The following is a 26646-nucleotide window of genomic DNA, read 5'->3' as shown; positions in this document are numbered from 1 at the left end:
GTAAAATGTAAAATGTGTGGAGAGATTTAGAGTTGGGGGAGGGGCATATCCTAGCTCAATTCTAAATTGCACTATAAAGATAAACTGTGGAGTATTTGTGTGCCACATGCCAAGACAGACAGTATGTTCACCGCATGCAAAGCAAAATGCAGAAATGCATGGGCACCCGTTGCTCTGCAACATGGCTTGTCCAGTAACACATTAGTTCCATTTTGTTTTTGCTTTGTTCCTAGTTCTAAATGAAACCCTGTTTTTAATTTCATGTGTAATTTGCGGTAAATTTGTGAATCATTTGGTCATATTATGGCACTAAATATGAAATGTCTTTAAATTCTAAATGCTTTCTGTAAATTAGGGGTACAAATGTGAGGGTTTTGCAGGAGCATTGGGGAAAAGGTACTATGTGGAATACACAAATAATGTTCACACCTTGCTCTGTTTGCAGCCTGAAGCTGAATTGTTAGAGCAGTAATCCATTTCTATAAATGTAGCTATGATATGTTGGGCAATATTAGAAGTTGTGTTGCTTTGTACTCTGGTATAGTTTTACCAACTAAAAAACTTTAAAAACAATTTAATTTTATATGCTCTATTTATAACAATTATCTTCGTTATAAATGTGTATGTTGATATATAAAAACATTTTAATGTAAAATCAGTCGCTTCACTTGCAGATCTATTCCATGTCTCCACTGTTTTATACCACATGATTATTTAAAAGTAGGTGTCCATATGCAAACTGAGATGTGACATTAAACATAAAACTACTGTATATACATAATACAGTGAAACCAGAGCCGTAGCTTAGAATTCTTGCGCCTGGGGCAAAAAAGACAAATGCCGTTCCCCTATCCCTCCCCTAGCCCTCAATTTTAATAAAATGAACCTAAAATATTCCTAAACTGCGCCCCCCTTCAACGTTGTGCCCTGGGCGGTCGCCCCTATCGTACAGCACTAGTTACGGCCCTGAGTGAAACACTATGTTCATTCTTTGTGAAACTCAAGTCATGTTTTTCCCCTACTAACGCGTTTTGTTTTTTATCTTTACGTTTTTCAGCCATTTCAAGTTCGGAAAGCCTATTTTGTGTATTATTTATGGCTTTGTGCTAACTGGTCTACACTGTATTGTAGCTGCAGTTAACATTGTGTTCTATGTAGAAAGTAAAATGGTTTTGGCATTTTATCTAATATGTAAAAGCAATACATGGTGTAGCAATATACAAGAAGTGCTTAAAGGTTGGGCATATCTGCTTGCCAGCCAGGTAATATAAAATTGTCCTTTAGATCAATATCTAATTCTGTCATTGAACCAATGGTAGCAAGAAAAGATCATTAATGAACAAATCATTTATTCAAGCATTGCAAAATTGGGGGCCACAATTGCAACTACTGGAATGCATTTTAAGTGTTGCTTTGCATTCATATAGCGTATCATTGAATAAGGTGTTTCATAACATTGTGTATTGGGCATATATTTAATGTAATTGAATAGTTTAAAGAGTGCTAAATTATGTATCGACACAGGTCATACCTTATTACATTACATAAAACAACCTTCTTCATTCTTTGCATATAATCATTTTGTAAAATATTTGCTCAAAAGAGAAAACAGACACAGGAAACCAAATGCAAAACAAGAACAATCCCTCAAAGCAAGGGAACAGATACATAGAAAGCAAGAAGCCACTTTTTAAATGTAATTTTATTTGTCTCAATGTGTTGGCTAACACAGTTACATGGTATTCACAAATAACAATATGTTTCTGCAGTTATTATTGTGATATAATATTGCTTAGTTTACTGTGCAAAACTTTTCCATCAAAGTATCTTTTCACTGTACATTGTATCTTATGAAAAGCTCTTGCTGAATTAATGATTCATTATACTAAACATTTAAATTGCGATGAAACCTAAAATACATGTTTAGGCATAGACAAATCAGTGTAGTATTCAGGAGCTAATCATTCAAATTTGTAAGCCAGAATGTCCCCTAAAGGCTTGGCGCTCATACATTTTTTTTTTGAACTATGGTCTATCAGGCTCCCGAAATTTGTCCAGCCCTATTCATGACTCTGTATAGAATGGCTGCTGTTGAAATTGATAGATGTAAACAGGGGAGGGCTGGCAAGTTTTAGCCTGGGAGGCAAGACTTGAATCAGCTTATTACGAACATTTTAAAGGGAAACCAATGCAGGTGGCCCAGTGACCCAGCCCAAGGTAGCCCATTATGGGACCAGCCCGGGGAGCAGATGCCCCCCTGACCCCCAGCCCAGCCTGTCCTGGATGTAAATTTACACTACCCGAATATATTTAGCAAAACAGTGATTAGGGGTGGGATATTTGTTTTCCCATGTACAGAAAATTTGTTTCAAAACTTTTCAAAACCATAGCTCAACGGGTAGTGACTGCGATTCTGATATGTCTGTTATAAAAGTGCTAGAGGTCATGCACTTAATATAAAGTGGGAAACTCTGAAGTATTGTTGCGAAGTACAACATTACTATGCAGTATGGATTATGCTTCCAACCCAACTGTATCCAGCACTGTCTAATAACATGGAAACATTTGAAAAGCCTAAAACATGTGTCTATTGGGAGAATAATGATAAGCAATTACAATGGCTGCCTATCTTACATATCTAATGGGAAGACTTCACGCTCCTGTTAGACTTATCTGCCGTCCACTCTCCGTCTTCTATTTACTCTCTAGCAAGAAACATACAGATCATGGAGGAGAAGTGATTACAGACTATATAGGAACTTTCTTTTCCCTGCTTTGTTTTACTGCCTTTGTCTGCTTGTTATGCAAATTCATGGAGCTTTTTTGGGAGCTTACTGAACTGAAAGTGATTTTTACATCCATTATTTTAGAGCAGCAATAAAAAAAAGTTAAATCCTTGTGCAATCAGGTAAGCAGTTGGCCGAAAGATTCTGTGCAGATAATAACATTTCACAATGGTTTTGACTTTGTGCTTTTTTTTTTTCTTCCCTTCCTACTCATCTAACCCTTTAACCTCCTGGATCTAGCTGATTTTACACATAGTATCTAGGCAGTTTATTTTCACTGCAGGTCTATGCTCCGAGAGTGTAAATGCAATACTTTAGAAATGGCATAGAATTCCTCTCAACCTCTATATACTGCAGGTCATTGAGAGAAATAGCATTACCAGTTGAGAGCCTGGCATGAAATGAATGGGTGGCTTCAGCCAGGCTGCAAGTCGACAGATGTCACAAAGCCTTCAAATTTGTTAGCCATCGTCTGCCAAATGAATCCTATGACCTTATTAGCATCGATCTATCACTAAGGGACTTATAAATCCCTTACTCCATAGTTTTCACTAGAATGGTGAGAAATGTTCAAATTCTTTTTGTTCCAATTCTCTTTGGTTCCCAGACTTTTAATACTAAATCTTAAGGTTTACTGTAAGAATCCAATATGCACTTTTGTGGTTTATTGTATTTGACGAAAGCTATTACTAACATTATAGTCGTCTTCACCAGACTGCTACACAGGACAGCAGAGGAATGAAAATTCAGTTTTGTAAAGTGGGGTTACAGATTCTATTTCCAGTGTTCTTATACAATTGTACACACTTTTTTCTTTTTTCGTTCTAGCACGGACTAAATTACATTTGTGCTTGTGTTTGACATCTGGTATCCATAATATTTTGACAATATTAAATACAATATAGTTTTGTTTTCTGTGTTGATTCAATGTATCAGAATCCATGGATTTCCACAACAGTTTTACAGACTCCAGACGCAACATAAGTAGAGTTGAGCAAAATTTCCAAAACTGTCCGTGGAATATTCTCCTAACTCTGTAATTGGCCACAAAATTTGGCATGTTTCACCAGTCGAAGCTTTAGTCCCAGTCCTATCCCCAACCACACCAAACAGTAGAATTAATTGTCCACTGTTGCTCCACTTCTTTCCGTAGACTGTAAAGTCTGCAAAATGTGAATATACAAATGCCATTCGGCAAAATCGGAAACTCTACCACCATGTCGCAACTTTGTGAAATTGCTTGTTTTTCCGTAAAACACCTAATTAAACTGAATTTCATTAAAGCTTTGCGCAACACAAGACACAATCATATCTTAACTGCTTGACAGAGAAGTGAGTCACTGCTCAATACATCTCTCATTACCAGTGCTTTCTCTTATAGAGAACCTATGTTTCATACATTATGTGAAGCATAGTTTTGCAGCCTGTGACTGTCCAGCTTTATGGAACTGAAAGTCCCAGCACACCCTGACAGCTAGAGGAAATGCAATAATGGGATATATGTTGAATAAGACACATCACATCGGGTAAGGCTCTGACGACCTGTGGCTATTCAACGGGTGCTACCTCTGGGAGCAGCATTGGTAAGTGAATAGGATTTTGCAAAATTGTAGCTTAGAGTGTCGGAGCATCTCATCGCTGGACAGGAAATGGCAATGGGACTCCGAACTAGTACAATAAGTGTTCCCTGTTCAATGGAGAGCACTTCAATCAATTCAATCAACCTTAGATCGATCAGCAAAACGGAGCTTGAGGCCAATCCCAAATAGCTGAACAACACCCTCTCCATGTGTATTGTAGTCAGTCAGTAATAGTAAATCCAATCTCGGTACTCGCTACTGTTTTCCTTCTTGCTTTCCCAAGGCTCTACAAAGCACAAAGGATTGTACAGCTTGTGATTAAAACATTTATGGCAGAAACAGAAGAACTGTTTTTTGTACTATGTGCAATTCTCAAAACCAAAGAAAAGTTTAGTCTCCTGAACAATTTAAGGAGCTTATTACAGAGATGGGATGAACAAGTCATTTGTAACTAAATGAGCTTTGTATACAGTGCAAAATATCGAACAAGTATAGATATAGAAGATAGATACTCTGTCAGTGTGGGATTCCACAGGATTATTGGAACATTCTACTAGTGATTAATCAGAAGAAACTAAAGAAAAACTATTAAAATGAACTTAATTGTCTGATCCAGTTGCTTAAAGGGAAAATAAATACACTTTTTAATAAAACATTTAAAATTGAATTATGCAGCGCAGCCAACATGTTAGCTTGATATCTTAATACCTGCAAGTGTGAAGTTTTTGTACTGTTTGAACAATGGGATCAGTTCACAGATATACATAAGTAATTGCAGTTTTTATACAATGTTCTAAAAATAAGTTGATTATATTATGCAATAAATTCTCTATCTCTAGGCGGATGAAATGTCGTCTTTGTTTTGGTCCCTCAGGCAATGTTAACATCTAGATCGTTGGTCAATTAATCACAGGTAAATTTTAAATAGCGATATTACAATTAGTGAAATCATACTTAGTCTTAAATTGCTAAGGATTAAACAACAGATATGATGGTGACATTTTGCAAGACTCTAAACCTTTTACTTAATATTCATCTTATTATTAAAATATTGAACTTTAACTCTAGTCTATCTCAGAATGTTAAACTGAGCCTGTTTCTCATAAGCAATCACTTTACACATCTAGGTGTTTACAACTAACATGTGAATACAACAAAAGACTATGTTTATACAAAATATGTGGGCAAATCAAATTTTTACATATAGATTTGGTTTCAGAAGTAATACAAGAGAATCCAATCTTCAAAAATTATTCAATATAGGAATCTCCCATTTTGTATCTTAATTTTTATGGACAAATATATAGCATCATAATAAAATACAATTAACTGACGATTAAAGATACAATCATGTTGATTTATTAAAAATTATACTTTAACAACACCTAGGTTTAATCTGGATAATGTGGAAAATGTGTTATATCTATCTATGGTAATGAGAACTGCTTTTTCTACTACAACTCTCCTTGAAGAGCATGTTACAAGAAATAGAGTTTATCCTGTACATTAGGTGGTGAAATAGTTATTCTATAGGGAATGGACACAGTTTAGAAAGTGTCAAAGACTATATCAAATGTATCCATTTAGTAGGCCTAGCTATAGCTAATATGTCTAATAGAACAACCGTTCCATTGAAAGATGGGGGGGTCCTGAAGGAGGAAGGAATTAACAGTAAGGTATTTCTCATTTTTCTCTTCCTCATTGCACTGAGAAAGAGGTAATGGTTGGGACATTACAATCATATAATTACTAGGGGTTAATATTAAATAAGAAGAGTTTATCCAAAAGTGTTGAACCCTTTTAAATGCATAATTTAGTTTGTAGCTGAAATACTCCTGGTTCTTTTCTGTACATATACTAATAATACAGCTCACTCTCATTTCTCTTTTCTTATCTTCTAAAATTTACTCAATACTGTTTGGTTTGACACAATATCCTTACTTATTCCCTCTTGTGTATTTATTACACAGGATTTTGTTTATCTTTTAGCAACACTATTAGTAAAGTCCTCACTTGGAAAACCCCAGAATATTTTCATGCACTTTAATGTTTTCTATCTCGTTCAAGTGATTTTTATTTTTTAACTTTGTTGTTATAACCAGTTGGATGTTTACTGTAAATTCACTTATCACTGTTCTGCCTTCTCATTTATCCCACTCGAACCAAGTAGAATGCACTTTCTGTATATGTCCATGTGTGTTAACTTCTCTCTAACTAAAATAGTATTATGTAAGTGTAGTCTGTGAGTTTGGGAGCTATCGGTTATTAACCAGATATTTTGTTGCCCAAATTGCATGAAACAAAAAAACCCCAGTGCCTGTAACTCTGCTCCTTATCAGTATGGGCCCCTGTGGTCATTGCTCCGATTACAAGTGCCATGTTCCAGCATAAGTCACTACTGCAGTGCTCTAGCGGAGGCACTTCATTAGCCACCCTGCCTGGGATTAGAGAGGTGTGAAAATCATACCAAGGATCCCAGTTATTTCGTTTTTTTGGTCATGAAGTATTAATTAAACCTGCTTTGAATTCCATTGAGGAGACATGCCATATATGGTTTAATAAAGCAGATATTTATTTCCTTTTATCGCTCTCATCAATTTGCTCCTGATTGGCTACAAGCTCAGAGACAGATGTACCAGAGGTTCATTGTACCACCCGTGAACCAATAATGTTACTGGTATGCTTGCTGTAAACGAGACAGTGCCATCATTAACATAGCATATCTTCGTGCTTGATTCCTTGTCCTCCTATGGAATAAAGCGTTTTCACTTGCTTCTAGAGAGTCTTACTTGACCTACATAGATTGCCAAATTTATTCATAATCAAAACTGCTTATGTTGAAAAGAATGGAAATTTGGGCATGTCACAGTATGATACTAGGACAGTTTGTATTGTACGTCTTCACATACAAATTCATGTTTTTAGGAATGTGCAAACTGGATGTGTTTAATTTGAGGACAAACTACCCAAAATATTATTATTCCAGCTTTTTAAAGCAGAATCTAAATATCAAAATCATGGTCAAGTGGTAAGTATGGGGCAAAAATGTTGCCAAGTTGGCGGGATCTGGGAGAAGGCCTACTCTCACAGGGGTGCTGGAGAACTACCTGAAATTGGCGCATCTCCCAGACATTCCGTGAGAGTAGACAAGTATGGTTTAATTAAGTGGTGAAGAGTTGGGGCAATCTGCAGGCTGGCTGGACTGGGGGGCAGGAGGTTCTGCCCCCCTGGACTGGTCCCATAATGGGCTACCTGCATTTTTTTTTTCTTTTAAAATGTTCCTAATTGGCTGCTGAGTCGTGTCTTGCCCCCACTCGGTCTAAAATTTTCTAGCCAGATCTGGCAATCAGATCTATTTAATAGCTGCTAATGTCACATTGGTGCTAACTGCCTTTATATTAGGTTGCAAACATTTAATGTCTAACCACACGAACATACTAGAGAGAGAATTTTGTAGTTTGTATAAGTGAGAGGTTATTACGGGAGTTCTTTTTATGAACTATAAATGCTATTTGAAAACATCCGCAATTATATTAAAGCCGACTGAAAACAAAAGAATGTTCAACATATAAAATAAGACCTGAAATCCAAAGCATCATTTTGTGCAGTTTAGTTAATGTTTCCTACATAGTACTTTTTTTGCGGTTGGGGCATCTACTTCCCATTTGCATAAAACATGCAAACATCTCAGGGTTTATCCTGCTCTTGTACAGTGAAAAGCTCGAAATGATTTCCTTTAAATATCGTTCTCTCTGATAAATGGTCTAACCATTTCATTCTTCATCTAATAGACTGTTCTCATAAAGTTGTTAGGTTAACCTTTAAAATAATTGTCAGCCCACCTTTTGGAGTTATAATCGTTTTATAAGTGCTGGATAATCCAGACTTCTTACCACGTACTGTGCATCCTGACCTGCTGATGTCAACAGTTGACCTTAAATCTGTCTTATTAGATGAAGGAGTAACTCTTCCCAACACACCTCCTCTGTGGTGCTTGTATCAGTGACACAGACTGAGAACCGTTTAGCAACTGAAGCTTTTTTTTTTTTTTTTTTTTTTATCTCAGAGAAAATTTCCATCACAGTAGATGTTTCTGTAGAGAAGCATTTTGCCTCGTTTATAGAGCTCTCGCACATCTTGGTCACTAGACCACCAATGTTCTGCTACTTGGGGTGAGGGTGATTTACCATTAAATATTTAGTACAGAGTTGGTTTCATATATGGTCATAACCCCAGAGATTTTTGGGAAATTAAAGCTTGGCTATTGTTTTGTAAAATAATGTTTAGAGGAAAATGGAATACGGCCAATGCTTCCTGGAGAATATATAGGTTGAGTGTGTAAATTACTATAATTTTGGTTTGTACTGTATCTCATTTAACTTGATCTGTAAAAACTAATATTATCTTGCATTTTAACTTGCATAATTAGATTATTCTATAAAAATAAAATAAAATAAAAAATAATATATATATATATATATATATATATAGATGTGTGTGTGTGTGTGTGTGTGTGTGTGTGTGTGTGTGTGTGTATATATATATATATATATATATATATATATATATATATATATATATATATATATATATATATATAGAAGCTGTTTAGCTTGTACGTAAGTGGTCATAAACCGGAGAGGTTCTGAATATCCTAACCATTAGTTTCATGCGTACGTCTTACCCATTCACAATAGTTTAGTCAATGGCTTATTCATCTTTTTCCATCAGGCTGTATTGCCCTTGCAAAACCAACATCAAGCAAACTACAGTGAGAGGAAGTCAATGAAGGTTGAACAGGCAATGAAATTATTACAGATTTCACAATGAACACTAATGTACTTATCTTAATGTGATCAGTTGTAAATGTCTGTGACCTTGTTGACAAGGGGTCATATTTAGTATGCTAATAACTCATTGAGCAAAAACGTACAGAAAATCTCTGTATTAGCATGACCTAGATAAATTTTAAGAAAACATTTTTGTATATTAACAGACACTTTTCTGTGAGATTTTTGAGTTTATGAAAATTTACTAGCTTACTTTACTTTATGGGCTGTTATGGGCTTCTCTGGTGGTAGTCAGCATATCAATGCTGAAAATCCCGAAAACACTTATCCCGACATCTTCAGGGCGAACGTGTCCTTCTCGACGCACTTACAATGATGACTGTTCTCAAATCCGACGTCACAGCAATTGCTGCTGTTAAGGGGGTAATGGAAGTATGTGGCAATGTACAGTTTAGTGTACAAATGCTTCTACATTGTACAACACCACATACTTCCATTACCCCCTTAACAGCAGCAATAATACCAGCGCCTTTTACAGTGACGTCATTAAGTGCTGCAGCTTTTTCCTTCATCACAATTGTTGTGAAGTTGCATTTGACAACAGTCGTCATTGTAAGTGCGTCCGGAAGGATATGTACGCCCTGAAGATGTCGGGATAAGTGTTGTCGGGGTTTTCAGAATTGATATACAGAACCCAACCCTTTTTAAATTGTATTTTTTCTTTATTTTTTCTTTTAAGGCTTCCCTAAGCGATTTATTTAAAATAGAAACAGGCTCTGTGATGACCGTGCGAGCTCCAGACTGGGTACACAGCCTATTTGAATCACCTTTGCTGCTCTTTTTGTGTGTTGGATATTGAAACCTTTCTTTCCCGTGTATGTTAACCCCTCCATACACCTTTGTCAAAACTCAAGTCCTTACATACGGCAGGAGGATTTTATTTTGTTTTTAGATATCTGTTAAGAGAGGAGAATGGGGAAGTTGGGTGGGGGGTAGTCCATTAAGGACTACACCTGTGTAAATAAACACTCTTTTGATAAAGATATTAAACCATTCAAAGACGGACTATTTCACATTGGCTTTCCTGCTGACGACACAAAATATCAGGTAGATGTATAGAATTTAGAATTAAATCTGTAGAATGTGATGTATGACAAGCTTGAGGACCAGGTGCTACATTGATGATGGCACTTGGCAGCCTGTGATAAGGGACTGGTAATATACAGGTATTTTACAGATACCATGATAGTAAGAAACCAGAAGGTGATCTTGCTGTTCTTTTTGGGCTATGCAGAGACTTGCTGTATTGTGTATTGTGGTGTCTCCCTGAGCTAATGATGCATTATTTCGTTACAAAGGAGTCACTGTCTATAATGAAGGTAAAATTAATCTGCAGGGGCTAGGAGGGGCCTAGTGCGAGAAGGAGAGGTAGCCCTTTTTAGAACTTTGTTAGGCAGCACTACAATGAAACACAGTGGTGAGCAGTGCAATATCCATTGTGTTTGGGAGCTGAAGTAATGCAGCATGGAGAACATGAATGGCAAGTAATGCCATTCCCATGGCCTAGGTGCATAAGCTTTGTTCTGTAGTTTATTTAAATAAATCCGTATATGGCATTGATAGTTGGATGTTGCATCCAGTATATACTTTCCCTCATTTTACTCATTTGGCCAATATTTAAAAAAAAATGGATACAATGTTTTTTTTTTAGTGTTTTTATGTTTAACCCACAGGTTTTTTTAAATAAGATGTTGATATCTGACGACTGCCAAAAGAAAACATTACTTGGTTCTAGAATGCTGAATGCTGCTTGTTATATTATTATATATTATTATACAAGCATACAACGATCATCCAGAAATCTGTAAGAATTGCATGTTGCTATAATGTAGGCTAATTAAACGTACTATAGGCTATCTAGGTGCATACACACTTTCCTTATTGATGCTGCAAAAGAAATACCTTGGACAGGTGAATTCCTGTAGTCATACCACTTAGTGCCTGCAGTAGCTACAAATCTTTTCATGTTCAACTATTGTAATGTGGACGTCAAGTGTTTAATGCATTTATGCTGTAATTGGTAAAATGTATGACCATTTTCTTCTGGAATAAAAACAGCCATTGTAATATGTGGTGTTTTTTTTTGCTCATTATTGTGCTTTAGATGCATAATCATAAATCCAGCTTACTGTCATTTGGGATGTTAATGATGCTTATGTTTTTATTACATTCTCTCCATTTGTCTCTATTACTAGCAAAACAAATGTGTAGTGTGTTTAGTAATGTGTACCACATATTTATGGGTGAATCATTGAATCTTTCATTTAAAATAAAAAAAAAAAAAACATTCCCTCATATTCCACTTTCTTGAGATTTTACCTGAGACCTGCCTAATTTATACCTGTTGTTTGTCAACGCTTTTGTTTTTTAAAAAAAATAAAATAAAAATAAATGTGTATATGTGTGTATGTATATATATATATATATATATATATATATATATATGTGTATATATATATATATATATATATATGTGTATATATATATATATATATATATATATATATATATATATTATATATATTACATTGAGACGGAAACATATATATTTTGTAGTTGTTTTTCAAGATTGTTGTAAATTTAGAAGCTCATAGTGATCATTCAGATTTACTTTCACTAGCCCCAGTGATAAGTACCCTTATATACTTCCAAAGGGCCCTATAACCTTCCAAAGGGCCGTACATAACTCTTAATCTCAGTAGTAAGTTAGCGCAATACATTTAGTAAAATAAACATCTACATGTAATAATATACCAGGAGGCATTTTAATGAAGTGTTGCAATCTGTACCAAGATAATCTAACAATAATACAGGCAGGAGCTGGGGGTTGCAGGTAAAAAGCTCACCGGGCTTTCTGTTGCCCATCACTGTACTAGACAGATAAACATTAATTATTTGTTCCTCTGTTCCTCTGCGCTACTGTAGTGTGTAGTTTGCATAAAGTTAGTAAATAGGCCATTTTGAATGTGAATAGATTATCTTGTTTTATCTTTAATTGATAGAACTGCAACATTATGTATCAAAGGCTTTCAGTGTATATAGTTTTTAATGAAACGTTAGATTTCATACTAAATTTACATTCTGTTAGGGTTCTTACACAGAAATAGAGACAAGAAAGTTCTGGTATTGGATGCTCTATTATAATTCATGATCCTTATACCTCTTCTTTTTATGCATTGTTGTCACTGCTGTAGATAGAATGTATTACTACTGGTGAACTTGTCTTAAGGCTGAATACAGAACGCTATGTAACTCTTCTGTGATATTGATTAAACCATTGTGTGGTGATTACAAGTCTTCTGCACTAATCTTGACAGTGTGTAATGTTCCGTTATGGATTTTGTTAATGTACAAAGTTCATGGACAGTTTGTACCATCATCCATGCAGGACCATATTTATACTGTATACTTAGAAACCAAAAATAGCAAACAATTCTAAGTGACACGAATTGAGACACCGTGGAGACAACCTAAGTATAGATCACAACTGTGGTTAACACATAAGGGCAGACGATTATTAAAGGGATTTGATTGGTTTGCTTGTTTTGTTTGTTTTTTAACCCATACAAGTATATGCTTTAATACTAGAGAAAGCAGGAGACTGTTCAAAAAAGGTGCACTAGATATCCCATAGAATTTTAGATATCAAGAAACGTCCTGTAATAAAACTTAACTTTTAGTAATGTTATTAAATCTTAAAAAATATTAACCTGCAAAATATTAAAAACAAGTTGTGCAAGTGGAAAAAACATATACATGTGGATTAAAATAGCTGTGTGCACTGAATCCAATCTTCTGGATTTATATAAAGGTATATATCAGGTTCTTTATTTTCAGGGATAGATTTCCCTTGAGTATATCCCAATTAATGGGCTATTTGCCAGTTATTATTCCAAAACAAGAATCACTGACAGGTGCAGAGCAGATATATATTAGCTAGAATATTGTAACTGACCCATCCCCAGATGCATAAATGGTATTGTAGCACCTATAACATTATGCAAACATATAGGGGCATATTCAATTATTATTATTATTATTATCATTTATTTGTTAGGCGCCACAAGGTTTCCGCAGTGCTATACATAATACAAACAGGAGACCATACAGGGTGACATAGTACAGAGCAATAAACACAAAGTACCAATACTTCAGAACTCCAGGCAGACATATGAGCGAAGATGGAGTAGAAGAACAGGTATGGAGACAGGAGGGGAGAGGGGCCCTGCTCATACGAGCTCACATCCTAAGGGAGGGTGGACAAACAGGCACAGGAGGGAGCCATTAAAGTAAGGGAGAGAAAGGCAAGGCTGGTGGAGAGAGGGGAGAACGAGAGAAGGATGTTTGCGAAGGTGCAACAAGGTAAGGGTTAAGTGGATTGCTGGTAGGCTCTGAGGAACAGGTGAGTTTTGAGTGCCCGTTTGAAGGAGGACAGACTGGGTAAGAGACTGATGGAGCGAGGGAGGTCGTTCCAGTGGAGGGGAGCAGCTCGGGAGAAGTCTTGGATTCTGGAGTGGGAAGAGGTGATCAGAGTGGAGGAGAGGCGACGGTCATTGGCCGAGCGCAGGGGGCTGGCAGGGGTGTGAATGGTGAGGAGGTTGGAGATATAGGGGGCAGTAGACTGGGAGAGGGCTTTGTAAGTGGTGGTGAGGAGCTTGAAAAGGATCCTGTAGGGGAAGGGGAGCCAGTGTAAGGCATGGCAGAGAGGGGAGGCAGAGGAGGAGCGGCGTGAGAGAAAGATGAGTCAGGCAGCCGCATTGAGAACAGAGCGAAGGGGGGCGAGGTGGGAGAGGGGGAGGCCAGTAAGGAGAAGGTTGCAGTAGTCGAGGCGGGAGATGATGAGAGCGTGTATGATGGTTTTGGTGGCATCTTGTGAGAGGAAGGGCCGGATGCGGGCAATGTTACGCAGCTGGAAGCGGCAGGTTTGGGCTAGAGATTGGATGTGGGGGATAAAGGAGAGAGAGGAGTCAAGGGTGACACCTAGGCAACGGAGCTGGGTGACAGAGGAGATGGTTGAATTATTAACCACGATAGAGAGGTTGTGGTGAGAGGGGAGCCTGGGGGGAGGGAAGACAATTAGTTCAGTTTTAGAGATATTAATTTTGAGAAAGCGTGAGGACATCCAGGAGGAGATGGCAGAGAGGCAGTCAGATACACGAGAGATGAGAGTGGGAGAGAGATCAGGGGAAGATACGTAGAGCTGAATGTCGTCAGCATAGAGGTGATACTGAAGACCGTAGGAGGAGATGAGAGTCCCGAGGTGAGGAAGTGTAGAGCGAGAATAGTAGGGGGCCGAGAACAGAGCCCTGGGGGACTCCAACCGGGAGAGGGGAGGGGGTGGAGGCAGATGTGGAGACAGAGAAGGTGCGGTTGGCGAGATAAGAGCAGAACCAGGCATGGACAGAACCAGAGAGGCCAAGAGAGAGAAGAGTTTGCAGAAGGAGGGGGTGATCCACAGTGTCAAAGGCCGCAGAGAGGTCGAGGAGGATGAGTATGGAGAAGTGACCCCTGGATTTGGCTGAGAGGAGGTCGTTGGTGACTTTGGCCAGGGCGGTTTCGGTAGAGTGGAGGGGGCGGTAGCCAGATTGGAGAGGGTCCAGGAGGGAATTGTCTGAGAGGTAATTGGTGAGACGACAGCAGACTATCCGCTCAAGTAATTTGGAGGCGTAGGGGAGAAGTGAGATGGGGCGATAATTGGCGAGGGAGGTGGGGTCAAGATTGGGTTTTTTGAGGAGAGGAGAGATGAGAGCATGTTTGAATGAGGAGGGTACAACACCTGAGGCGAGTGATATGTTGAATAGGTGTGCAAGGTAGGTGCAGACAGTAGGTGAGAGAGAGCGAAGGAGGTTAGAGGGGATGGGATCAAGCGGACAGGTGGAGGGTGGAGAGGAAAGAATAAGGGAGCAAACTTCATTGCCAGATGTGGGGTGGAAGGAGCACCAGAGATGCGTGTTGGATGGGGGTGGAGCAATAAGGGCAGGGGGAGAAGGGGAGGAAGAAAAGATGTTAAGTCTGATGGCCTCAATTTTGGAAGAGAAAAAAGTGGCGAAGTCAGCAGCGGAGAGGGAAAGTGGGACTGGAGGAGGGGGGGGGGGGGAGAAAGGGAGAAATTGACGGCGGGATCGCCGAAAATCCCGCACTTGAAAAATATTACCATTAATACGGTAATCCTGCGCGTAAATACCGTTAATACGGTAATTTACTCGCTGGATTTCAGCTCGCAGCTCAGGGAGCCGCGAGCTGAAATCCAGTGAGATATTACCGTATTAACGGTAATATCTTTCGAGTGCGGGATTTTCTGCGATCCCGCCGTCAATTGAATACCCCCCTTAGAGTCTATAGGGGATGAATTGCTGTCCGCCTCATAAATTACTCACTCTGGGTTTAATGGAGCTTGTAACCTGCAGGAAGCAGCCTCTTCTGGAATGAGGAGATCTAGGTATGATAGGCTATGATACCATTGGCCAGTCTTCAAAGTCTGTGGTCAGTGACTTGCTGCCTGTCTACTAAATGATCCGTGTTAACTCTGTATTTAGTGGAGCTATTCTGCATAAACATCCCCCTCTGTAATATACTGTCTTTTCTGTCATTCTGAAAGCTTTGAAAAGACAGTATTTAAGAACTGTCAAATCATTCTGTCGGCTTGTCTTTTAATAAGCACTACCTAGCGAAACGCGCGTCGACAGAAGGCCCAGTGAACTCCTCTTATATTATAGAGGTTGGATTCAGTGCACCCAGCTATTTTAATTGACATGTATATGTTTTTTCACCTGCACAATTTGATTTTTAATAATTTGCAGGTTAATCCTTTTTAAGATTTAATAATATTAATAAAAGTTTTATTACAGAAAGTTCTTTGATATCTAAATTTCTATGGGATATCTAGTGCACCTTTTTTGAACAGTCTCCTGCTTTCTCTAGCATTATGTTATATTTGGGTTCAAGGTTGCACCCCAGATACCAGTTAAGAGGATAGAGGATAAATTTCCTAAATTATTTATATTGACTGGGTATTGATTTTCCCCAAGTGGTGCAACAGAACAATTTTCCTCTTTCTTACAAGTATATGCTTTGTAAGACTTCTTGCAACAATATAAAATGATTCTCCCAAATATGTAAAGGAAACAATTATGCTTCCATATGATCACTCTTCTATCAAAACTATACACATTTCTAAATGAGGGATCACTGAAAACGGATTACACGAGTAGACCAATTTGTATATCATTTTATTTGATAACTTTATGCTGTCTAGCACTCTGTTTTCTGTTTTATATGATCAGACTGTGTGATATTATTACATATGGGCATTTAAGTACAAATATCCAGATAAAATATGGATCTGTGTGTATGGCCTAAAATATTAAATATATGTATGGTAAAAATAGTCATTGCAAGACATTATTTAATGGTAAATATTCGTGTGTGTTGTTTTTTTTTTTTTACATCTTTTAACTGTTATTTGTAAACGTTTTTCATGTTTGGGGATGACTTGAATCCAGCTTCCCATCTATACTCTTTGCCAGAGAATAACAGTAGTGTGGTTGGGGGGAGGGGATTATTTATATATGAAACATTGTACCTTTGTATTAAGGCTGTTATCTACAACAGCTTTGCTGTTTTGAGCTACATGACTCACCAAGTCCCTTTCCTCCTGTGTATTTCAGGTGTCGGATACGTCTGTGGAAGCCTTTGCTGAACACTGTCCAGAGCTGCAATATGTTGGTTTCATGGGCTGCTCCGTTACTTCTAAAGGAGTCATACGTCTTACAAATGTAAGTAGGCCAAGTCATAAGTCTAACTCTATAATAATTATTTCAATTTATGTGGTTACCTTGCACATACTAGTTCATGGGTCGAGTGGGGACGGTCTTAGGCTGATAACAGCTCTGGTGAGGACAGTCCGCAGATTCAGGATCCGTTGGATATACCTTGCTAGATAATGTATCTAACCAGTAGTAACCTTAAGAATTCAACTTGTTTTACAAATTAAAATATTGCTTTATAATTTAGAACTGTTTAATTCATCTGAATGAGCCTTAGAAAAAGGATTTGGGCAAGAAAAAGATACATGCAGAGAACCAAGCAAGTTGTCTTTAATGAAATGATTCCGAACCTTTTGTTCATTTTTCCTACTAAAGTAACTTAGTGTGGAATGGGCGTTTTGTTAACTGGAGTCCATGGCTAGTTTGAAAAATTATTTTTGGTCTTGACAGGCTCTGGTAGGTTTCAGTGGTTTTAAAAAAATATATTGGTTTTGCACATTTGACATTTATTAATTGTTTTGCTAATTTTTTTTTCAAAATAATCAGCCAGCATTACATTTAGACGCCCGGTCCATTGTCTGTGTAAAATTTTTCGTAGTGCAAAAAAATGTGCAGTGCATATGCCATAGGCGTATCCCTGACTTGCGCCTCCTTATGCTTAGAGAGGTGGAACAAGGGAGGAGAGGGCTTGATTTTGTAGGCCAAGTGCAGTAAGGGCGTGGTCATGTAATTACTCCCTACACAAAGGTGGACACAGCCGCAGATACACCTGTCAGGTGGTGTATCTGTTCTATCTTTCTGCTTTTGTATGAAACAAGGTGCATCCATGGCGGGTTAAAGTTAACTTCACTTTGTCGCACCCAAGATAGATATATATAATATAAATTTCCATAGACTAAAAACCTTACGGTTTAACATGTCCGATTAAGGTTTCTTACGCTTACACACCATCTAAAATGTATGAAAACGATTGAAACTTTTCCACTTAAACTCGAAAAAGCAATGAAATTACGACGATTAAGGCAGAAACCTTAATGGATGTGTTCCTTGCGCAATACAGACATGGTATGCCATCACATCCTGGGGTTAGCTACAGATTCAGGACTATTATGGAGTAAGATTGCTGTCACTCATGAGATGGTGGAGCTGCTAATTCACAGTGTGTTTACTGATTTGTGTGTCCACTGGAATACACAGATCATGGTCCCCACAGCCACCCCCCTTAGTCCTGATTTATGGATGGTAATTTATATAAGTGTGTAGGCAAATTTGGAGCTAGAGCCTGGTTTGTGAATGTACGGAGATTTCACTGAACAGAACCCCAAATTGAGGATTTAGTATTTACTAGTGCATAACTAAAGTTTGAGCATCAGCATCCGCACGGAGGGATTAAGCTTTGAAATAAGAGCAGTGCCAGGGCCAATAATGATACAATGTGCCCCCACTCAGACCCAAAACACTAACACTAACATCTACAGCCAACAAATATCTCTAATTTGTCTGCAGTTTACAAAAGAAAATCGTTATGCGGGGCAAAACACAGCCATATTTGTGCTCCCAAGTGAAGCCACATATACTACACCCAGCACAAGCCTCTATCTGACATGCGCAACGTTATGAACTTTTCTGAAATCCCCTATCTTTAAAATGGGGCAAATTTTACCAAATTGTAAAAAAGCTGTAACTTTCTCAAAATTTTAAACCTCAAAGGCACTCCTCAGCCATAATTGTTTTCATACAAAACAAACTCCAAGGGCCAGATTTACTAAGCTGTGGGTTTGAAAAAGTGGGGATGTTGATTATAGCAACCAATCAGATTCTAGCTGTCATTTTGTAGAAAGTACTAAATAAATGAAAGCTAGAATCTGATTGGTTGCTATAGGCAACATCCCCACTTTTCAAACCCACAGCTTAGTAAATCTAGCCCCAAGTCTTTAAACCTCCTATACACTGAGTCACGCTCTCCCCAAAACACCAGAAAAACAGTGACTTTTGCAAGACAGGAAGTGGAAAAAAATTTTCGAGATTTTGAACTTTTGATTATTCCTAATTTGTCATTTTATATTCTTTTTTTCTGAAATTTGGCATGCGGCACCTATGCCAAATTTCAGCTTAATAGCTTTACAACTTTTTAAAATGTAGCCCCTCAAACACCATGCCCCCCCCCCCCCTCTCACAGATTTAACATTGCGGAATGTCGTTCATTAGATGTAACCTTAATATAAGAGTTCTAATGTTGGGGCAAAAATAATACGGAACAATGTGCTATCTTGTTAACTAACATTTCGAGTGTAGATACTACTTGAGGCTGTACTCCCAACAAGAACCTTGGAGGAAGGGTTAACATACAGGGCCTTAATTACAGAAAGATTGTCGTCTATTCCAAATCTGCACAGTGTTGAAAACATAGTCAAAGAATTCAGGCAAGTGTCTTCTCAGTGTCTAAGTGTAAGAGAAGAAATGCCTAGTTTGGTGATCTGGAACAAAACCCACTTGACCATTATGTATCAGTTCAGGTAATACCTTTTTGCAAATAACTTAACATTATTATATAATAGAGAAATTGGCCTGCCGAACTTATAAGATTTTGGATGCTTGCTTCTTTCTTGTATTCCAGCAATTGAGTACTCTAGCACCCTGGATGAAAAGGGCTTTCCTTTAAGAGCAGCATTAAAAAAGTTGTAAAGATGAGAGAGAAGTATATGTTTTATATTAGGTACACCTGGGATTTCCACTAACTTCTGGGCTTTTATTGTCAGGGCACATTTGGTATAACTTTGATATGTGGATCTCTCCAGTACATATTATATGAAATGTGACCATATCATTTTCTACCTAATTTATTTATAGCGAAGTATGGAAAAAAACACAGTTCTTGCAATTGAAAGCTGACTCTTGCTATATCAGCTCATCATTTATCAATGTATAGAGAATGTTGCATAGACCATAGTCTGATGGTGAAGGTGAGTCTTGTGTTGTCAGAGACAAGTGGGACTAGGTGTGTGCTTACTTTTATAAACAAGAGTGCAAGCTTTCATCTAGCTGCTTACTTAATAATTTCATTAGCCAATATGGCCATTTTACACCGAACTGACACACAATCATTCTGTATGCACCTATTATAATCATATCTGTATAGTCAAATTGTGATCAAGTTTGTTAAAGCAGGTCTGATAATCTATAAACTTAGTGACTGCACAGCTATGCGTGTGTGTGTCGTGATTGGTCAACTACACTGCATAGTTCATGCTGTCTGATGAACATTAGGTCCAAATTGACAACTGGCAATTTGTACTTTACATTCTTATAGAGCAAGGGTTGAAGGATAACTTGTACTTGGTGAAATACAGTTTAGCAACCAAAAAAAAAACATGTTTTACCATATATACTTCTATTGACTATCCATTTATTTATTAATTTTACAACATCCTAATTACAAATATATTTACAACAAAAAATGCATTGATTTAGTTTTGTCTCCTTCGTTTGTTTCTTTTTTTTATTTGAAGCTTAAAAAACTTTCCAGCCTTGACTTGCGTCACATCAATGAATTGGACAATGAGACTGTGATGGAGATTGTGAAGAAGTGTCGGAATCTGACGTCTCTGAATCTCTGCCTGAACAGGAATATTGATGACAGGTAACCCATACAATACATATCATTAATTCAATATAATTTTTTTTTGTCTGAGACCCACAGATGGTTAAACCAAGTTTTATTAATGACACCCCCTACATGTTTGTTATATTTTCTTACAATATTGCATTCATTGTTATAACTCTTGTGTTGCCTTAATGTTGCTGCAACCAGAGAGCACAATTATAACACAGCAAATTAATATTTATCTATTCCTTGATTGTGAAATCCATTTGCAACTCATGGATTTACAAAATAACAAGCTCACATTCTAGTAATTACTCAAGGGGGTAATTGTAAGCAGCCATGTGTTGAACAGAGCAGCATTAGCATTGACATATCATACTTTAAAACACATCTAATGCTCATATGTATCTCTTGTCTTTTTTTCTTACTGTTTTTGGCATGAAATCAGTCCTTGTTGTGGATAAGGCTGCAGATAATTAAATTATTTGTTTGGTCATTTTATTTGTTGCAACAATTGACTGCTTTATTACCTGCTCGTCAATTTCCCCATAAGGCACCATGGGAGGTGATTTTTACAGCTTTAAATTTGTCTTTTTTCTTCGTTAATTAAGCCCTTGAGTGCTAGGGACGAGTAGGACTCATCCTCTACATGATCCCCTAAAGTGCTAAGGACTAATCCCACTCGTTCCCTCTAAGTGGCTAAGAGAGCTCACAAACCACTACATAGTGTGATCTGTGTTTTCTTTTCTAATGCCGAAGGTAAGGAAACTCTGTACATCCTGTTTCAGCAATTGAGCAATGCAAAGCCTCTATCACCCTATCCCTGGATTTTTGAAACCCTGGTGGTACCTAGTTTGAGAGAGGCTAGTCCCATGTTTATTTCCTGCTGGATCAACAAGCAATAAATAAAGATGTGTTGAGCTCAAACAGGCTCAGCGCAGGGGTAAGAAAGCACTCAAGGGGTTAAGTTTTTGTTGTGAGTTAATAGAAGTAACACAAACCATCAGTACAACCATGTTAAACAACAGGGATATGAAGACCACATGGAAAAAAATGTAACCTTGTGTGTAAATCTAGGGGTGAGAGCAAGTTCTGGTTGTGCATTAAACATAAATGTCAAATGAAGACATCAGTGTTGAATGCAGTATTTACATACATGGCAGTAATGCAGGTTCACATTCAGAGGCAGTCCATGTAGCTGGATAGCAGGCATAGGGCAACGAAGATACCACAATTATATCTAATGTATATAGAGATCATTCCCATATTGGTTCATATCTGTTAGGGTACCCTATGTGGATGTGAATGCCGCCATTCAGCTTTGGAACAATAATATGTATACAGTTTTGAAGCGGGCATGTCACCTCTGTGCCAGGTCATATTTTTGTTAAGTACCGGCTTTTAATAGCCTGCAGCACACAAAATCCACTCTGGTGATTGACATCAAAATGTTCATTGTTTTTCTATTCCCTCTAATACTCCTTTAAAGGTTTCACTCATTGGTTCATATATGCAGTAAATTTGGCATTATTCTACCATTGATTGATATTGTGCTCTCAGCCATTTATGTATATGTCAATCTTAGATTCACGTCAGTTAATTATTGGTGGTTTCAATTTATAGATTGAAATAGAACAGCAAAATATGTGTTTGTGTGTTTATATAATATGCACTTTAAAACAAGCCAAAGACAAATTATAAGGATTGGCGTCACCTAAATTAATTTTGGAAAATGTTTTCTGATGGCCTCATATATGCCTGTAATTGTAACTGTGAAATCTGTAGCTTGTGTGGTACCAGCTATAATTCTTATGTGCGCAGTATGCTTTGTATGATTGTGTCTGACTGTTTGTGCTTTCCTTAGGCGGATGATGTAAACCATTTGCCTTACATTAGTATCCCTTATATGATTGTTTTCAGACCTTAACAAATGTGTCTAAAATCTTGGAACCCTCTGTTCATATTTGGGGCCACAGCTTGGAATACACAGTCCAATCTGGTGATTAATATTGAAACCTGAACCCAGTCTAGTGGCTACTATGCCAATACTGCACCTGTTCTGATGACTTGTATAAAAACCCAACCTCTCCGCATGACTGGTACATTAAAGTGCAAGTAAAGCCACTAAGCATGGCAAAAAATGCAGCACTGGGAACAAACATGCACTTCTTGTTACTTGGTTGTCCCAGTCACTCTGTCTTACACACAAAACCGAGATCGTTAGAAGTCTGGACCCCAGTCACCCTACTCCTGTAGGCACACCAGGTGGGCAGACTCATGAGCAGCTTCCGTTAGAACAGGATGTTCAGGCAAAGATGCGGTTAAGACGCAGGGCCCGTAATCCCTACGCACGTCGGAGCCGGTAGGGGACAGACGCAACCTGTATGGTGTCAAACTGTAATATGCATGTACCATAAACTAAGTCAGATTTTATACACATTTAAAAAGAATACTACTCTAATATGTTTCTATGTTTGCAATGTTATGAAGTATGTCAATGAATATAAATGTAGCACACACATTGAGACAAATAACAGTGGTTATAGACCTTCTGGGGAGAAGGTTTGCAGGCACTGGGTCAAAGACACAGATTTTGGGCAGTATGAAACAATACCTCCATGCAGGCCAAATTCTTATCCTAAATGTTGTCCCTTTTGAGTTCCATGGTGCTTCTCCTCGGATACCTGAACTCAGAGAAACTTTGTGAACCCTTGCTTCCTGAATTAAGATATTAAGCCAACAGTAGAATGCAGGCTATGGTTCAAATCCGGTTTCTGTCTGTCATTGTGCTCTCTGCAGTGCGTTTCGTCCAATAGAGAGGACTTCCTCAAGGAACCTCCATTAAGTTTAACATTCTTGAGTATGAACTGACGTTAAATATATTGTTAATCATTTTTAACCAGGTACATCCTGATTTGTTTTCTTATACTAAAAGAGTCCATGTAAACTAGAGTTAGTGTAATATAAATTAATAGCTGTTATTACTAGGTCCAGTTCACATGCTGGGTGGCACGAGATATTTGAAGGTTTTCCTACCCTTTACTGGGACTGAATCTTTTTTGTTTTCTGTACTCTTTTTCCCTTGGTGATTTCATCAAATCGTTCGGTTTCCAGTATCATCTGTATGCCAATGACATCCAGATCTACATCTCCTCTCCTGACCTCCCTCATGCCTCCAGTTGCTATCTCTTCTTAAGTGTCCCTCTGCTTCCTTAAACTGAATATATCTAAAACTGCACTGATTGTATTCCCATCACCCATACCACCTCTATTCAGCGACAAAATCACATTTTCCTGTTTACCAACTGTGGTGTCTTGGAGTTGTCTTTGACTCCTCCCTCTCTTTCATGCCCAACATACCATCCCTCTCCCAATCTGTGTTTTCCACCTTCAAAACATTTCCATGATTAGATCCTTTTCCACCCAGGAAGCAACAAAGACCCTCTTTTTCACTGGTCTCCCTTCCTCTCGCCTCTCCCCACTCCAATCCATCCTCAACAGTGCTTGCCCATCTAATTTTTCTTCATCTGCCCCCCGTCTCTGTCAGTCTCTTTACTGGCTCCGTCTCCAGTACAGAGTCCAGTTCAAAAATCTTACACTACCCTATAAAGCCGTAAACCAGTCTCCCCCCCCTCCCCCCCCCCCCCTGCATTCCCAACCTCATCAACCTCCACACTTTATCCTGCCCTGTTCATTATGTCAATGACTACAGCTTCTCCTCACTCATTACTTCCTTGCACGCTCGCCTCCAAGACTTCTCCTGTGCTGCTCCCCTACTCTTAATCTCACTTTTTCTGTTAAACGGTCTTTCTGCCTCTCTAACTCTTAAAGTGGGCTCTTAAAACCCATTTCTTTGCCAAAGCCTGTCAGCTATCCTCATAAATCACCACTACTCCCCTTGTATCACCCACTCTGTCTCACGCCCTTTCTTCCCCCGTGTCCACCTTTTTCCAATATCGTTACCAAAAGCGTATCAGTCCCTTCCCTCCTTTCCTCTGTCACTCGGTACACGTTCAGCTTGTGATGTTTTACACCATTTTATTTTCCCCTCTCCCCATGCCTCATGTTTTAGTGAGAGGTTAACCACTCCTATTTTCTCAGTTCTGGTTATGCTACACCTTGCAAAAATATTGTTCTGCCTATTTTTTAGTACGTTGCATGCATTGTTGTTGTATTGATTTTTGCCTTTGTCCTGTTTTGCCATATAATGTCTTATGCTATATTGTTTTATACAGCGCTGCGGACCCCTGACCCCTTTTGTAAATAAAAGAATAAAACATCGTGGATAAAAAAAAAAATTATTATTAGTTTTTTTTTGTTTTTTTTTTTTTATATGTGGCGATTTCAAGGTCCCAGAGTCCTGTCCCACAGTACTTATTCAGTGTGCCAAGTGTGAGTTGTTAGGAATCTCCAACAGGACGTGCTTCCTACATCTCCAGTAAGGAATACATGTAATAGTAAGCGTCTGGGTTATTCTGAAAGACTCACCTTTGCTACTTGCTATTTTGCCTGTTGTTATGTGAATGGATGTAAAAAACATGCACTTGTATAGACACATATTAAACCATTCTCTGTTTTGCTAGCTGTTTAGTGGACCTTTTCCTTTAAGCAATCTTTCGTTTTTCCAAGTTCTCCTTTTTCCGTCTTGCGTGAACCTGACACCTTTTATGACATATTTTCTAGATTGTCTTTATTTTACAGTATGTTTACTAGGCCATATCTCTGCAGGGATTGACGTTCTTTTAAATTAAACATGTCAACTGGAGCCATGCATCTTTTAGTTTTGCTGCCATTGCATGAGGCTGTGCAGTCTTTTTTTTTTTCCCCTTAAGACGTCTCTAGAGTGTTTTATTTTCTTAAACACAGCAGCTATTTCTATGCTGCTTAAGCATTCGTTCTCTTTCATGTTTTTGTCTCTCTTGTGAGGTTTTTCTTATTGTGTTAAATTTCATTTTCCATTTCTTTGCCCAGCTCTGCGTTCTGTCAGTTTGTCACTAAGCTGTATGCCCCCTCTATAAACACATTTGGAAAAATAAATACAAAACTTTTCCCTGAGCAGTTGAGCAATACTCAACCTCTAAGGCACATCCTGTGGTGCTACACTGTGATTTCAGCATCACTTATGACTTCTCAGCTTAACAGAGTGACTATTTGTTTGCTGTATATTCCGTCCTATTTTAGGGGGTAGTGTTTACATGTATTATTTCTCTATGATGTGAACGGTGCTTTCTTTCTCTTTCTCTCTGCACGTGGGCGAAGTTACTAACGTGAACTGAAATGAGAAATTTAAGTGTTTTTTAACGTGTAGCATCTATATAATTTTTTTGCATTTTATTAAATGTAACATTCATCTCTGTACCAATCCTGCAAAGTCAGAGGTGTCTGCACTGAAACAAAAGATTGCGCAATTTTATTCCACAAACTTTTGATTTGCAGAAATCTTCAGTTTATAAATCCAGCCCTGTCTCTTGCTTGAGCATAATTTAAACTTTACCAGACTAATCACATGTCTCAAATTCCCTTGTAAATGTCATTGCAGTTTACCTACAGTTGTTCCTTTTGTAATAGGACAAAATTACAAAAAAAACATTTTCTTTGATGTTAGAAAATATGACAGATCCGCAGTCCCACCTTGCGACCATCGTTTTACTGCTGTGCCACGACGTCACCCTGTTAGAGGAGCACTCTGCTCGACATGACGTTCTAATTTAAACATTGACATGCTGCTCTAAGTGAATTCCTGTCTGTAGCGACAGTGTCTAGTGCAGCTCTCAGATGGTTGAATTGATCATGTAAATAATGTCAAATTAGCAGGTCTGTAGATCCATATTTTAAAGTAAATACCTTGTTTTCACTTAGATACATTTTACCTAAAAAATAGACCTAGGAGACTAGTTACTATCCTCTTTAGTGAAATTATACATAATTGGGCCTAATTAGGTACCAATTATGGACAATTAAATGTAATTATAACAAGCCCTTGCTAAAAAGTAACACTAGATTGCTCTGCCTAGTCTGCTGTAGTTATGATTTGTCAGTGTGTCTGTTTTCTAGCTGTGT

The 26646-nt window shown here is 38.0% G+C and overlaps 1 protein-coding gene across 2 annotated transcripts in view; it reads left to right on the top strand.

Annotated features, from left to right (window-relative positions):
* Window positions 1–26646, top strand: part of FBXL17 (F-box and leucine rich repeat protein 17) — a 469926-nt gene that overhangs the window by 115959 nt on the left and 327321 nt on the right. For both annotated transcript variants that reach the window (XM_075181505.1, XM_075181509.1), the window contains exons 5-6: window positions 16884–16991; window positions 20492–20622. In XM_075181505.1, coding sequence (XP_075037606.1) covers window positions 16884–16991; window positions 20492–20622 — 239 coding nt within the window. The remainder of the gene's footprint in view (window positions 1–16883; window positions 16992–20491; window positions 20623–26646) is intronic.

The sequence above is a fragment of the Mixophyes fleayi genome, chromosome 1 (assembly GCF_038048845.1).
Source record: "Mixophyes fleayi isolate aMixFle1 chromosome 1, aMixFle1.hap1, whole genome shotgun sequence".
Taxonomy (NCBI): domain Eukaryota; kingdom Metazoa; phylum Chordata; class Amphibia; order Anura; family Limnodynastidae; genus Mixophyes; species Mixophyes fleayi.
The sequence above is the reverse complement of the archived record's forward strand: the minus strand, read 5'-3'. Positions and strand labels throughout refer to the sequence as shown.